The sequence below is a fragment of the Harmonia axyridis genome, chromosome 6 (assembly GCF_914767665.1).
Source record: "Harmonia axyridis chromosome 6, icHarAxyr1.1, whole genome shotgun sequence".
Lineage (NCBI taxonomy): Eukaryota > Metazoa > Arthropoda > Insecta > Coleoptera > Coccinellidae > Harmonia > Harmonia axyridis.
Window position 1 is genome coordinate 37,655,105 of NC_059506.1, and position 15,797 is coordinate 37,670,901.

Consider the following 15,797-nt stretch of genomic DNA (forward strand, 5'->3'; position numbering starts at 1 on the left):
TTTACATAGCCCCACAGAAAGTAGTCTAGCGGTGTTAAATCACAAGATCTTGGAGGCCAATTCACAGGTCCAAAACGTGAAATTAGGCGGTCACCAAACGTGTCTTTCAATAAATCGATTGTTGCACGAGCTGTGTGACATGTTGCGCCGTCTTGTTGGAACCACAGCTCCTGGACATCATGGTTGTTCAATTCAGGAATGAAAAAGTTAGTAATCATGGCTCTGTCTATACCGATCACCATTGACTGTAACGTTCTGGCCATCATCGTTTTTGAAGAAGTACGGACCAATGATTCCACCAGCCCATAAAGCGCACCAAACAGTCAGTTTTTCTGGATGTAACGGTGTTTCGACATACACTTGAAGATTAGCTTCACTCCAAATGCGGCAGTTTTGTTTCAACTAGAAGTGCGCTTCATCGCTAAACAAAATAAAATGGACGTAGTGCGCGATACATATTCCGCACAGAACCATTATTTTCGAAATAAAATTGCACTATTTGCAAGCGTTGTTCAGGCGTGAGTCTATTCATGATGAATGGCCAAACCAAACTGAGAATAAATCACTTGACAGCTGTTAAATCGGTCGCCATCTTGAACAGTAATGGCAACTTAAAGTTATATATCTCGGAAAAAAACACCCGTTATATGTATAAGTGAGTCTTCAAATGCACGACTCAAGGCGCAAATTTCAGAGAGCAATATTGGGTTATTCTCAGATCCCATAAAAAACGATGAAGAATCGATTCTCGCAGCTTCATATTGTGGTCGACATCGGCTACTATATATATTTGTGAAATTGAAATATGGGTCGTTCAAATTTCAATATATTGCGTCCCAAAACACTTTTTCAATGGAATTGAACCCACGTATTGGAATTTATGTGTTTTCATCAAAGTGAAAAGGATTTATGTTTTCCCACTACATTCTAAAGTCGATATTTGTGGAAATAAATTAGTAATAGCTACGGTTCGTTAAGATTTGAGAGAAATTAAATGATATCTATGTTTCTTAAATGTATTCAGAAGGTTATAATGGAATGTCTCCTCTTTCCTATACAATAAATCTTCTTTTATTTTACAGGCCAATTGAAAAGTCCCCGGTCTACCATAGTAAAACACATTTTTTTGGCAAAATTCGTTTTTATTATTCAACATAGTTGATGCCTTCGAGGGCGATACAGCGATTATAGCGATCTTCCAACTTTTCGATACCATTTTTGTACTACGGTTTGTTTTTCGCTTTAAAATAGGCCTCTGTTTCGGCGATTACATCTTCATTGGTGCTAAATTTCTTTCCAGCGAGCATTCTTTTGAGGTCTGAGAACAGGAAAAAGTCGCTGGGGGCCAGATCTGGCGAATACGGTGGATGCAGAAGCAATTCGAAGCCGAATTCATGCAATTTTGCCATTGTTTTCATTGATTTGTGGCACAGCGCAATGTCTTAATGAAAGAGCACCTTGTTTTTCTTCCCTTCCCTACTTGGCACCGCTTCCAAATTTGTCCACAATGCTTTGAATAGTGAATCGATTAACTGAATAATATCTTCTTTGAATTATTTTTACTTTTCTCTCAAAATTCACAAATGAGCACTGATTTTGATAAAACAATATAACAATTTCTAAACGTATATCATTCCATGATTAAATGACATAACCTACTGAACACAAATGACATAAAAATTGCCTAAAAATGACACACAGTGTTGCCAATTATAACCATTTCTAATTGTATTATTCCTAAAACCCTTTATAACGTAATCTAATAAAAACCAATATACACAGTGTTCATTAAATCCGAATAATTCCCCATTTCGCCGCCAGAGGGCGCGTAAAAGCCTACTTACAGCATCCCCGTTCGATCCTTCCTTGCCGACTGGACGCCTCATCTGAAACAGAAACAGAAAACTAATTAACATCGCACGAAAGAATGATCATGAGTGAGGGGGGGTGAATCCTGTCGCCCTCGCATATGAACCACCCCGTAATAAAAGCAATTAAACTAACGAACGTTCGAGCCCGAGGCACACCGGTGTTGATGACCCGTGAAGGGCTGGCTGGTTTAAAAGCCGACGAGACCACTCGGGAGAATGAAAACGCGTGAGATGTGTGTTATGACTTCCCATTTGGAGGAATGCGACTGGGAACGGAGGGTAGCCCTGGGGGTGCTGGATCGACGAGCCCCAGCCCTTAAAGCGAACGGGTTTTTATGTCCTTGAATTCGCGTATTTTATGTGAGAGGTGGCAACGTCGCGTTTTTCGTGAAGCTGGAAACTGAATTTTGTTTCCTGGAATTTAGGTATTTTTTGATAGTCGCGGCAACGTCGCATTTTACCCAATGTATAAACCAAAACTAATTTTTCGATTATTATCTATTTCAGGGCAGCATATAATTTGGCTACAAATATTTCTTCAATAAATATTTTTCATTAACAGTTGGTACCCTGATAATCAAGTAATGAAAAAATTATTATACCAATCAAAAAGATTTATTTTCAGATCTGAGCTCAGAATAATAAACATAGATAGAGGGAGCATATGTCATTTTCAGTAAACAAATTTTGTCCCCAACATGAACTATCAAAATTGATATGAAGCGCGCGGAAATGAAAACATCTCAGTAATACGATTTTTTTTCGCTCAATTCGCGAGTTTTTCCACAAAGAACGCACTTCTTATGTCCCATAGTGAATCAATGTTTCATATCAACTCAAAATATATTGAAATAAATATTTAAATATATCAGAAATTCAGAAAATAAACTTCAAGCGCGCCAAACGGCGTGAAACAACCGATGACACTAGGAGAGCAAAAGTTGCCAAACCTTGGATTTCAGCAGCTAGATACAGAAAATAATAAATATTCTGCTTATTATAAATTCGACAATCAGTAAAAATATCGGATTCCAAATATTCAAATTTGCAAATTTAATCCGGAATCACTCAAACGAATACATTTCATTCAATATAATATACATTCATAACGATATAATAAAATTGTGGATTTGAAAATATATCACAATCCGACAACGTAATCTAACCATGTTGGGGACATGTAAAAACTGTATCTACTCCCTCTATGTTTATTACTGTATGGATCTAAGGAATTCTGAAAATAAGAGTTTACCTTTGACTTCTACTTTATCGTTCAAAGCCATCTTCGATGAAACAGTTTTTAAACAGTTAAATATTTGAATTCGTTCTTCAATAGGAAAAACATGCAAATATCCGTTACTTACACCCGATACAGTTTCGAGTCTTGTTTTTTCAAGAACACTAATACCACACAGGATATGACAACTTACGACCTTACATGCCTCGAACAATTATCAATTCTAAAGCACCACGAGTCATAAAGATCGAACAATTCAATTGAAAATCAGAGCAAACAAAGGCCGTACTATTGTTTGATCTGGATAAAATTACGGAAATCAACGCTGAGAATGTGAAAATAACGATGTCAATTCCATCAACTTTAACAGAATTTTATGTTTTCCATATCAAGAAGCTCATTGTTGTTGCGAAATCGATTTAGAAATTTTGCAATGAATTGGTTTCAGAATTGTAACTCAATTCAACGTTCAAGATTCAAATTTCATAGGTTTCTAAGTTAATTGTCAAAATGTTAAATGAAAATCGCCATATGTGGTTTTTTTGGATATAAGCCAAGGATTTTGGAATAAGGTCTTTATTCACAAAATCAAGGAAAAGCTCCTTTCATACTTCAAACTGTTCAAATTTTGTCCAACGGTCGGACGTTTAAAAAAAAAATCAATATTCCAACTATGTATGAAGTTATTAGAGCAGGTGTACCCCAAGGTAGTGAACTTGGCCCTTTACTATACTTCTAATACACAACAGACCTGCTCAGAACAGAACAGACCATAGGTACTTTTATGATGACACATTCATACTAGCTGAGGATGAAGATCTTCCAGTTGCATCACTGATCTAGAAAAATCAACTGAATATGTTACAAAAATGGTTAAAAAGATGGAAAATAAAGTTTAACGAGTCCAAATCAATACAGGTACCATACACATTAAAGAAAGGAAAAGTCCTGGAGTCAAAATCAATAAAAAACCCAAGCAGCAAATTGTATCAGTACAATACTTAGACCTATAAAAAAAATGCAAACAAGGTGAATTTCTTTTGGGAAGAAAATCTAAATTGACACTAGACAACAAAATATTGATATAGAAAACTCAAGACAACCTGGCCAATTGACCTCTGATGAGGATAAAGAGGTCTCTTCCTTGGAACAGTCTTCACCACGCTAAATGAGGTGCATTGAAGCTCTTTGCTAACTAATTAGCTTATAGAATACAATATATTTTTATTGTTTTTGAACTCAATTAAAAAAAGACAAAAAATGGATGTAACATTATGCTTTCTTTGTCGAAAGCAGTAACATTAAAAAAGATCTTCACATTGCTTCAATATCAAAGAAACCCTTCAAGTATCTATGACTAAGCCACCAACGCATCATAGAGTTCCAAATTCCATAATCCTTCAGTTTATACCAGTATAAAGCCACCCACACATCGTCATGAATATCTCCAAACACGCTCTATTCAAACAGGATTTTCACCATTCGTAATTTGATCAGTAATCCCCCTGATGTTAGTAGGATATCGCTCCCAAATGCATGCGGAAGAAGAATTACCGCTTCTCTACACTGTTCTATGAAACGTTGGCGAGATTACTCTGTATTCACAGGAACCGTCGCCGTCGAAATCATTGTCTGCAAACTTTGGGTCTATGCGACCTTTATGAGCCGGAGATGCGGACGTGGGTGGCGTCCTTTAGGGACCGAAGAGACCATCTGCTGGTTAAACGAAAACTGGCGGATTTCGTTCAGCGGAGGGATTGAATTATTGATGGCGGGATGATTTTGTTTTTTCTTGTCAGTTTGTAGGGATATGGAGGATCTTACATAATTAATAGATGTTTGGATTGATTTTAGGGGATGTGAATCGGGGATGTAGCAGATATTGGTCGGACGTGATTTGTTGAAAATAATGAGATATACTGGCTATTTCGAACAAAGTGAGAAACTTTGAGGAATAGTTGAAATAGCGGAAAACTTCTCTTCTGATTCTGAACAGATAAATCTCATTTTTTCGCAAACGTGAAAACATTTCGATTTCATTATTATTATTTCATATTAATGAAGGTTTATTTCCTTCTTATTATACGTCACTTTTAGATTCGCTCAAAAAGTACTTTTTCGTGGGATCATTATCAAAATTATTAATGATAATTATCAATGGAAATACTTAAATTATTTTCTTTGGATTGACTGGATATTTTTCAATCAAAATTAAATGACAGTTATCCTATTTCCACTTTTCAAATGATATAAACAGCAATTGTTTCGCTACACCGTAGCTTCTTTATACAGGGTGATCCTTTATTGGAGATAAAAATGAAAATGACAGATTCTACAGATCATTTCAAGAAAAAAAAGTCCTATAAACATGGGCTCGCAAACGCCTTGTTTTCGAGATACAAGGTGTTACAGTTTGATTTTTCTTCTCATAACACCTTTCTTCACGAGATATTATTTAACTTAAATTTGGCATAGATATTCCAATTTAAATTTTTCATTATGTGATATAATAATTTTGAATGCAAATCTATAGGGTGACATTTTTCTGGAATATTGCGCACTTCTTTTCCTCAGAAATTTTTTGTGGTGGACCACTGTTTAGAAAATTATAAAAAAAACATTGGTCCAGGAATACACTATCCAATTTCTTGTAGTTTTGTCATATAAGATACCAATTTCAGTACAAAATTTCAAACAATTCTTTAGTAAACCTCAGGAAATTCCAAATTATCATAAATAATTTGTTAGTAAGCTGTGATGAATAAATCAATTATAAGTTTTGATATTTCTTTACCCAATATGTAGCGAAAATTAAAAAGATTCAATAATCTGGTATAATTATCGCAAAAAAGTAGGACTACAAGAAACACCCTGTATCCTGAGAACAATGCGTTTGCGAACCCTTGCTTATAGGACTTTTTTCTTAAGATTATTCAAGAATTATCTCTCATTTTCCTTCGTTACACCCTGTAAATAACAATTGTCTTAGCTTCTTTTTATAAATAGTAAAGGTTTGTTTATACCATGACTTCTTTCAATAAATAATAATAATTGCTTCGCTACACTATAGCTTCTTCAAGAGCTAGCTAGTGACTAACTACAGTCTTCCATGCAAAGAACCAACTGCAAGGTTCCCCTCGTATTGCAACACCCTGTACACAACCAACTCAACCCAAATCTTAATTTTCGCCATATGAAATCGACCATCACCGACCAACCAGGAAACCAAAGGCACCCGATAGTTTCTTAACGTTATATTTATTCATGAGACACCTCGTAACATCCGTAACACTCCACTTGCTCCATACCTCCTATATCGCAGCGTCGAAACCCCAATTATCTGGGAGATCCACCCAAAAATAATCGATCCATTATGCGCCTAAATTTCACGGTGCTGAACCCCATCGATTTCTATTAACCAAACGTTGATCTTGCCGATTTTGGTATAAAAGCCCACGGCCAGATCTTCAGAATCACTTCAGTTTGAACAGTCCTGTTGGTAGGAGGTTCAAAACAGTCCCTCGAAGTGTACAAAATGAAGGTCATTGTCCTAGTACTCAGTGTTGCGTCTTTGGTGTGTGCTGGTCACCAGCAGGCGGGTTACCCGGCGAGTTACAGCAGTTCTTCTGGGGTCCAGTTGCACCCTCAGGGTTGGCAGGATGAGGCCTCGATCTCTACGGCAGGATGGGCGCAGACCCATAAGACCATCTACCCACAACACGTTCCAGTCATCCATAATGGTGTGCCAGTAGAAACTTCTGAGGTGCAAGCTGCCAAGGCTCACTTCTTCCACGAGTATGCCAAGGCTGCTGCTTTGGCAGCTCAGAAACCTGATCCTTTGGATGGACAGTACGCTGGAGATCACGGACACGAGAAATATCTACCAGTGAGCCATGGTTGGACTGCTGAGAAGAGGTGAGATTGTAGATTTGGGGACTACCTTTACATTGGCTAACAGAGAGACCTGGAGTAGTGCTAGGGAGAAAAATAGCTGGTATCTCTTAGATTTTGATTGTAGGAAGGCTAATCTGGTATTAATTCTGTTATTTGGAAAAAAACTCCGTTCAATTTCTTCACCATAAGTCTTTGTATCTGAAGTTTCTGAGAACAAAGATGATCCAAAGAACTTATTACCTTTTCAAAGGAAAAGTCTCTTTAGAAAGATTGAGACACATAGACTCCTCAAGCTCAAAGAAATGGCAGCATGAAAATAGGCAATATTTCTATGATTCCTTGTGTAATCTGAATCTTTTCAAGTGGAGCATGTATTTTCACAATCTATATATTTTGCAATACTTCGGCACTTCTTCTCTAATTTCCTTGGATTGTTTTGTCGATTCTTGTGATCAAATTCAAACAGAATCAAACGAAGTCATAACATTTTTTTATTTTGAATAGAATTTTGTGTTGATTATATTGCTTCTGCTCTGGGTCGCAACCAATATAATTAATACTTGTAGAGATATACTAACTTTCTCATCTACTTCGAATGCGAATCCTCTCAAAAGCTAAACCAACATCGCTTCTTGTCAGCTGTGGAGGTTATCCAATAAAAAATTCTCCATGTAATCAAGTAGCCCCCAGACTATAAACGCATCTCCTCCCCCCTCAACTCTATAATCGAACTCTGCCAACCCCTAACTCGACGTAGAAGTGGGTCAAGAGATCATTATAATAAAATGAACTCGGGTTTCCAGTCACAGAGTCAATATTGATTGTTCATTATTGCCTCCTATTCGAATATTCTGTTCGATCATGAGGAAGGTCTAAACTAAATTTGGATGTGGTCGTCTCATGATTCCTTCAGGAATCTCAAAAGCATCCCTTTCCACTCTCACAAGATGTTCTTCAGAGACGTTGCTAATTGGGATAATAAGCTTTAAGTTTATCAGCAACGAGGTAATCCGGACAACGAAATATGGAAGCTGGATGTCCTCAGAAATACATTTAGAGAGTTTCATTTGAATCTTCTGAATGATTAAGTCTCAATTATTGATACTCATCAGAATTAATGATAAGAAACTATGTGGAAGTGTACAGAGTGGAACAACTGCTTCGTTCAACTCGGCTGACCTTCCCCAGGGGTCAGTTCTCGTCCCTAAATATTCAATTGACGAACGGATATCGGCTCGTTCCATTTGGATCTCGAATAACAGAGGTCGACTGTAATTAACGTGAAAATATCGAACCTTTGTTACGAATTACGGTATAATAATAAGAATTGTATATTATAACTGTAATTTTGTCCGTGAGAATTGAAACTAGCAGATGGATATTCTCCCATACTACGGATCTCTCACGTTGTTCGTGACATTTAAATAGAAGTAGGTATCGATGATAATAGAGTAGAAATCGAAATATAAAATCACGAGCTGAACTAATCTAACTTTTTTCAGGGTATCTTACGAACAACCCGCCCAGGGCTGGCAAAATGCACAAGGTAAATTCTTGGAAAGTTTTCATAACTTCCACTCAGTATTTGATGTGTTGTACAAACTTCGAGAATAATTTATTCTTGAAGAAGTTAAGAATGCCCATTTTCCAACTCCCCTGAAGTCATAATCCCTTCAGTTATTTATTTTCATGAAAGTATTCGATCAAACTGATCTTGCAATATTCCAGAATACGTAGCATACGACAACAACGCATACGATCACAGCGCATACGACAACTCAGCATACGTTAACACCGCTTATGACCACAGTGCATACGTACCAATGGATACCCCAGAAGTCAAACACGCCAAACAATCCCACTTCCAGGTTGGTACCACTGTTACAAGACTCTTAAACTATAACCTATAAATCGCTAACATTTTCCAGGCCTTCGCTGCTGCTTTAGCCCGTGCTTCAGCAGCCAAGAAACAACACCGTTATAGAAGATCAGCCAGCGAATGGGCTCAACCAAAATATCAAGGACCAATCCACGTACCCCACATCACCGATGAAGGTGTACCCGCTGACACTCCCGAAGTCCAGAAAGCAAAATGGCTCCACCAACAAGCCCTAACTCAAGCTGCAGCTCTCGCCCACTCATCTGGACATGGCGAAGAAGATCACAGTGCCTGGAAGGAAGAAAAAGGACATGACGTTTACGGACCACCGTAAGTCTACCGGGTTCCCTCAGAGGACTATTATTGGCCCTGAATTATAGTCTCTATCTGGTCTTATTGCTATCTAAAAGCTCTTTCTAGTTGTGGGGTATCACATTGGTCTATTTTTGGGCCCGAAATCTTCTCTTAGTTAATTTTTCCGTTTTTTCAGACAATCTGCAGGTTGGCCATCCACCCCAGTCCATACCTCATACAATGTCCATCACGACGAGACCCAGAAGTGGCACGGACCTGAACATATGCCAGTTTTGGACCACAATGGTGTACCAATCGACACACCCGAAGTGCAACACGCAAGGAAGGCACATTTGGCAGCTTTGGCAGCCGAATCTGAGAAACATAAGGGTTGGCAACCGGAGCCAAAATGGCAGCCAGAACAGAAATGGTGAAGATTAGACCTTGAGCGATGATGTGATGTTTTCCTAGTCAAGAAGAACCGGATTCGGTGGTTCTCAACTGTAGATCTTCTATGTCGTCTGTTTTGACATATAGACGGTCTGTGGTTGGGGTGCCAAAGCTTTTTTTTTATAACTTATTATATACTCCTTGTGCACTGAATAATGCCCTTCATTGGATTTTGTACGCTAGATTTTGTATCGATTGAAATTAAAAATTATAAAAAAAAAGTTTGTGTTTTTTTGCAACGTTGTCACCTCTATCGAAAAATCTGTAATTTGAAGATTTGGAATTCATCGCTACTAGTGTTCCTTAGGTATAAACCGCCTTGCTAATGTCCTTCAAATGGAAATCCATTTCTTGTTTTTATTTACCTCCAATATTGAAAAGTACAATAAAGGGAAATAAACAGAAATTCATTCGAAACCCGTTATTTTTTTCTCGTAATAGCGAGAAAAATCAATTCCATTCGATATTATATTTGATGTGAGAGTTTGGGAAGAAGAAAACTTGCAGGTCTTCCCAATATTTGATATTTTCATATAGGGGCTTCTGGAAAATTGAAAAGGAATCCCTAAAATGTTCTGTATTTACTCTGGCAGCATAAATAAACGAAAAAGCAAACAGGGAGGTGGAACGTTATCGAAATGTCAGCGATATCTTGTAAACAGTACATCGATTTCGGAGCATAATTCCCATCGGATTTTGATGCTACGCAGTGTGAGGCCACAATTTAATTTCGATTATTCCAGAAAACACGTTCGGAATTGGTTCGGGCTGCTTTTCACAAAACCGATACCACTTTATTGGGTTATCGCAGAAATATGAAGTTTCGGAACGTAGCCTTAATGAAAGTTCTATGGATAATCATCGCTCAGATGGTATAGATTATAGAACTATAGAAGAGATGATTCGAAAGTTATAGCTTATTTATGTTACTGTGTATTTTTATTATTTTCAATATTTAACTTCCAAAAATGCTTTCGAAAAGTGTCCGGTTGGATAATAAATTACTCTTTGAAAGGGCATCTGAAGGTACTTTGGGATTTTTTTTGGGAAAGAAATTAAGTATTCAACTCTCAACTTTTCGGAGTCTAACGGCTTTTTTGAGTTACAAAATACAGTTAATTTTGACAACTATATCAGAGAGTAGTAATTTTTCGCAAACAATAAAATTAACCAAGAACTAAGAGAGCAATTCTTGATTTTCTCCAATGTAGTAAATTTCAGTGGCAATATCATAGAATTTAAATGTATCAATAAGAATTCCAGATCAAAAGCTCAAATAAAACATGTTTCTGCATTGAAATATTTTATTGGGTCATAAATTTGGGAATAATTGAATGAACAACAAGTCTAACAAGGAGATTCCAAAGTTTTGCTGACATAAACATCTTCTTTTCTTAAAATATTCAAGAACTGTCCATTTTTTATTGATGCAGCATCTAATTTAGGCCTTCATTGCTTCGAGGAGGTGGTAGGACAAGTGACACCATCTTGATGGAACCTGTAGACTTTATCATCTAATCACATAAAACTGGTTGAACGATCTTCTTTTCAAGACTTTTGATCGTTTTCTTCGTCATTTTCGTCACTTCAGAGAAAAAGAAATAAGACTTTTTATAAAATACAATACCAACTGTGTTATGATTCAGATCAGAGCTAGATTCATAGAAAACGTTTGCATGTGGAAAACTATTGTACCATTTTATTAATTGATTCGACTATGTAGATTACGAAAATGCTTGCAGTTTGGCGATTAGTACATTATTTTTTTATTTGAGGGGTCTGTGACCAATAACATAGGAGATATAAAAATTAAAACTGACTGTTTAGTGTGCTTTATGGGCTGGTGGAATCATTGGTCCGTACTTCTTCAAAAACGATGATGGCCAGAACGTTACAGTCAATGGTGATCGGTATAGAGCCATGATTACTAACTTTTTCATTCCTGAATTGAACAACCATGATGTCCAGGAGCTGTGGTTCCAACAAGACGGCGCAATATGTCACACAGCTCGTGACACAAACGATTTATTGAAAGACCATTTGGTGACCGCCTAATTTCACGTTTTAGACCTGTGAATTGGCCTCCAAGATCTTGTGATTTTACACCGTTAGACTACTTTCTGTGGGGCTATGTAAAGTCATTGGTCTATGCGGATAAGCCACAAACCCTTGACCATTTGGAAGACAACATTCGCCGTGTTATTGCCGATATACGGTCACAAATGTTGGAAAAAGTCATCGAAAGTTGAACGTCCAGATTGGACTACATCCGAGCCAGCCGTGGCGGTCATATGCCAGAAATAATATTCAAAATGTAATGCCACAAGATTATCTTGCGAATAAATAAAATTCATGTCAATCGAATAATCCATCGTTGTTTTATTGCAATTTAAAGTTCTATAGCTCTAAAAAAAACACCCTTCACAAAGATTTCATATATTGTTAGCAATCCCACATTCTTGCGGATCCGCGGGATTGATAATTTCTATCCCGCGGATTTGCGGGATTGATATTTTGATGCAGGATTAGAATCCCTAGTCCCAATATTCTTTCATACAGTGCAAACATGCCATAAACGCAACATTGAAACGGGACAACAACCATTCACAACATCCGTTCCAAAAGCACTTTGAAACGATGGAAAACGAGATAAATGACAGATGGCCTATAATCTCAGTTACCCGAACGTCCGGTAGGGGGCGTATCACTGCCGCTCGTTAAAACTCGCCCGGTGACTGCGTTACTAAATTGCCACTCCAAGACATTGTAAACTTGCACGAAATGAACTACCCAACTCATACATGTGTGCTCGAATCTCTAACTTTATCGAATATAACTCCTATTGCTGCGGTCAGGGGGACAAACCGGCATGAGATACGATGTTTGCCGTCGAAACCGGTTTATTATACGACAATCATATGTTTACTGAAAACTTGGCCCCCGGAATTGATGGAGTCTCATCCCTGTGGATTTTGAGGGGGTGGAGGGGGGAGTTTCAGCGGGAAACTTTGTTTCTCGGTCGCGTCGACTTCGCCGCCTTGCCACGGGTGACGTTTCTTGGTGGTATTACGGAACGCGATCATTAGTCATCGAAACGTGGATCATAGAGCAGTGGGGAGTTACGAATGTAATGTTATTTAGTGTTATTGCTTCCATTTTGAAACATAACTAAATGATGTTACCGAATACTCTCTATTAGTGTGACGTCACACACCGCCATTTTTGGTTATCCTGTTAGTGTTCGGAATCCAAACAAATAAATTGTCATTCAAATTATTACGGTGTCGTTGAAGGAATTGGCTTATTTTCATAAATGAGAGTATTTGAGGAACGATTTCAGTATTAATTGATAGACAGAAGGAACGAGGTTAATACCAGTAAGTTTGAATCCTGTATCATTCACCAGATTTTGTAAAAAGCCGTGTTTATTAGTTGAACTTCAAGTTCGAACTTACTGGCATTAATCTCGTGCCTTCTGTCTATCAATTATTAGTAGAATCGTTCTTTGAATAATCTTATTTATCAAAATAAGCCAATTTCTTCAACGACAATGTACTGATTTGAATGACAATTTGTTTGTTTGGATTCCGAACACTGTCAGGAGAACTAAAATGGCGGTCTGCATGTTCGAAAACCTTCTCTCTCTCTTCCACCGCCATGCTAGTCTTCGACGTCAAAATCACCGTCCTTGAAACCACTCTCGGCACGTTCTTTCACTAAAAGCGGTCTCACCATAGGTATTTGAGAGCATTCGATGAGCCTCAGCCGCAGATTTCTTCATATTGAAGTAGAAAATCAGAACCTAAAAACGTAAATGACGAGAATTTGGCTCGTAAGCTACAATGTTTAATTGAGAATAACTTTATGATGCAGACACAAATGGACTGATATTCCGATGGCGTTATGTTTACAAATACCTAAGCTTATTCAAAGTATTCAAAATTAACATAATATAACATGATGCAAACTTTAAATTGGAATATCTATGCCAATTCGAGTTAAATATCTTGTGAAGGGAAGGTGCTATGGGAAAAAACTTGAAAAAAATAAATCTTTAATACCCTGTATTTCGAGAAAGAAGTTGTTGGGGACCCATGTTTATAAGACTTTTTTTCTTAAAATGATTCGTAGAATCTGTCATCCTTGTTTGTATCTCGTAATGCATTACAATCGTAGCAGGAGCTCACGACCAGTCCGAATTAAATAAAATTCATTGGTGTTATCAAGTAAGGTCCGACCTGAACCTTTCGGTCTACAAAACAACAAGGGCACATTCATCCCCTACCGGAACAGCCTTTCGCTTTCAATTACCAACACCCTTTCTCCGCCAAAAACTGTAGGGACTCTCCGAATGAAGCCAATTATTTTCGGATAATTAGTGAAAGCTTTATGCATGACTTCATTATCCCACCAAATCCATTAGTAGGCAAGCACAACCCTCTTAGAAGATGAAAAAGACTGCGTTCCATTCAGACTAATCGTCCACTTCATCATGATGGTTTCAGGTGAGAGAGGCATGAATAGGGGGATAGTGAAGATGGTGAATACGGAAATATTAGTTACCGGAAATGGAGAGATGACGCGGTGAAAGGAAAAGAAAAAACAACACGATTATTGGTGCAAACGATAAGCCTGCTTCTTTGAGCATTCATGACGTTTCTATAGGGTAGCCGATAACAAAAAGAAAAAGGCTAGTCGGATTATATTGCTATGGTTTGATTCATAGAAAGAAAATTAGAACATTTCACGTGTAAGCGTTGATATTTTCAGTCTAAGAGTCCACTGTATAAACTACTTTCACTATCGTAATGAGTTCATTGCAGTACTAGTAAATTTTGTCCCCAACATGAACCATCAAATTTGACATGAAGAGCGCGGAAATGAAAACATATCAGTGATAGGATATTTCACTCAATTCGCGAGTTTCTCCACAAAGAACGCACTTCTAATGTCCCATAGTGAATCAACGTTTCATATTAACTCAAAATATATTGAAATAAATAATTTAATATATCAGAAATTCAGAAAACAAACTTCGAGCGCGCCAAACGACGTGAAACAACCAATGACACTAGGAGAGCAAAAGTTGCCAACCCTTAGATTTCAGCAGGTAGATACAGAAAATAATAAATATTCTGCTTATTATAAATTCGACAATTAGGAAAAATATCGGATTCCAAATATTCAAATGTGCATATTTAATCGGGAATCACTCAAATAAATATATTTCATTCAATATAATATACATTCATAACGATATAGTAAAATTGTGAATTTGAAAATGAATCACAATCCGACAACGCAATCTAACCAAGTTGGGGACATGTAAAAAGTGCGTAAACTTCCTCTATTTATGTTTATTACTCTATAAAATGAAATTTGTTTAAATCTGTCAATCAAAGACGGACCATAGAAAAACCACAGAATCCACGCCACCTTCCAAAGTAATTTATCTCCAGATATGGCCATCAGTTAGGCGGATCAGTTCCTTCTACCAAACACCAATTACAATCCAGGATCCGGATCAGCCGATCCGAATCGGATAATGGAACGCATCCGCACAAACAAATTTCAACGACGGATTGTAAATTTTATGTCCCCATAAATCGGCAAAGGGCAGGTTTCGTTCACGAAATAGCACCCAGTTCTATGGATTGGACCCCGGGGGCCTCACCACCTCCAAACCCACCCCTCCTAATCGTTACGACGTAAAGGTCACAGAATAATTTACCGTACCTAGCCGATTTTTATGGGCTCGACTCGGAATCTATGAGCGCTCCCTGCGATTCTGTGGTCCGATGGGAACGATTCCGTCACTGAGACGGGTATGGTGCACGTGGCTGGGATCGATATTACATAGATAATGATGATGATATTGCTTATTCTCGTCTAAAGTTTAAAAAAATCATGTTTTGAAAGCCAAAAAGCCACTCAACAATTCGATCTTTGTAATCTGACATTTATATTCATTTGAACTACTTCAATTCTATGGTTTCTCAGACCATCGAAAGAGTAAACCTCAAAATTGGCTATATTCTTCTATGTTACCACAGAAAGCGGGAGATTGAGTGACAGCTTACCGGAGGAAACACAGAATTTATGATGGTGTTCCGGCTCGATTTAGTATTTCGTCCCTAGCCGTCGATGAAGAAGCCCCTTACTCCGTTATTGC

At 37.6% G+C, this 15,797-nt stretch overlaps 2 protein-coding genes across 3 annotated transcripts in view; one reads left to right on the forward strand and one right to left on the reverse strand.

Moving 5' to 3' along the window:
• LOC123681844 (putative polypeptide N-acetylgalactosaminyltransferase 9) overlaps positions 1 to 15,797 on the reverse strand; it is a 161,059-nt gene that overhangs the window by 129,359 nt on the left and 15,903 nt on the right. For both annotated transcript variants that reach the window (XM_045620155.1, XM_045620157.1), the window contains exon 2: positions 1,845 to 1,886. The gene's annotated coding sequence lies outside the window, so the exon portion shown is untranslated. The remainder of the gene's footprint in view (positions 1 to 1,844; positions 1,887 to 15,797) is intronic.
• On the forward strand, positions 6,561 to 9,841 carry LOC123681845. Its single transcript, XM_045620159.1, has 5 exons — positions 6,561 to 7,023; positions 8,505 to 8,548; positions 8,731 to 8,870; positions 8,931 to 9,211; positions 9,372 to 9,841. Exons 1-5 carry the CDS (start codon positions 6,644 to 6,646, stop codon positions 9,607 to 9,609), a joined length of 1,083 nt encoding a protein of 360 aa, XP_045476115.1. The 5' UTR covers positions 6,561 to 6,643; the 3' UTR covers positions 9,610 to 9,841.

What these genes read in the sequence shown, in the direction of transcription:
- LOC123681845 (XM_045620159.1), top strand. Translation starts at nt 6,644, where the DNA reads ATGAAGGTCATTGTCCTAGTACTCAGTGTTGCGTCTTTGGTGTGTGCT. An exon ending in CCAAACAATCCCACTTCCAG is followed by an intron (nt 8,871 to 8,930) that starts GTTGGTACCACT and finishes AACATTTTCCAG; the next exon opens with GCCTTCGCTGCTGCTTTAGC. An exon ending in CATGACGTTTACGGACCACC is followed by an intron (nt 9,212 to 9,371) that starts GTAAGTCTACCG and finishes CCGTTTTTTCAG; the next exon opens with ACAATCTGCAGGTTGGCCAT.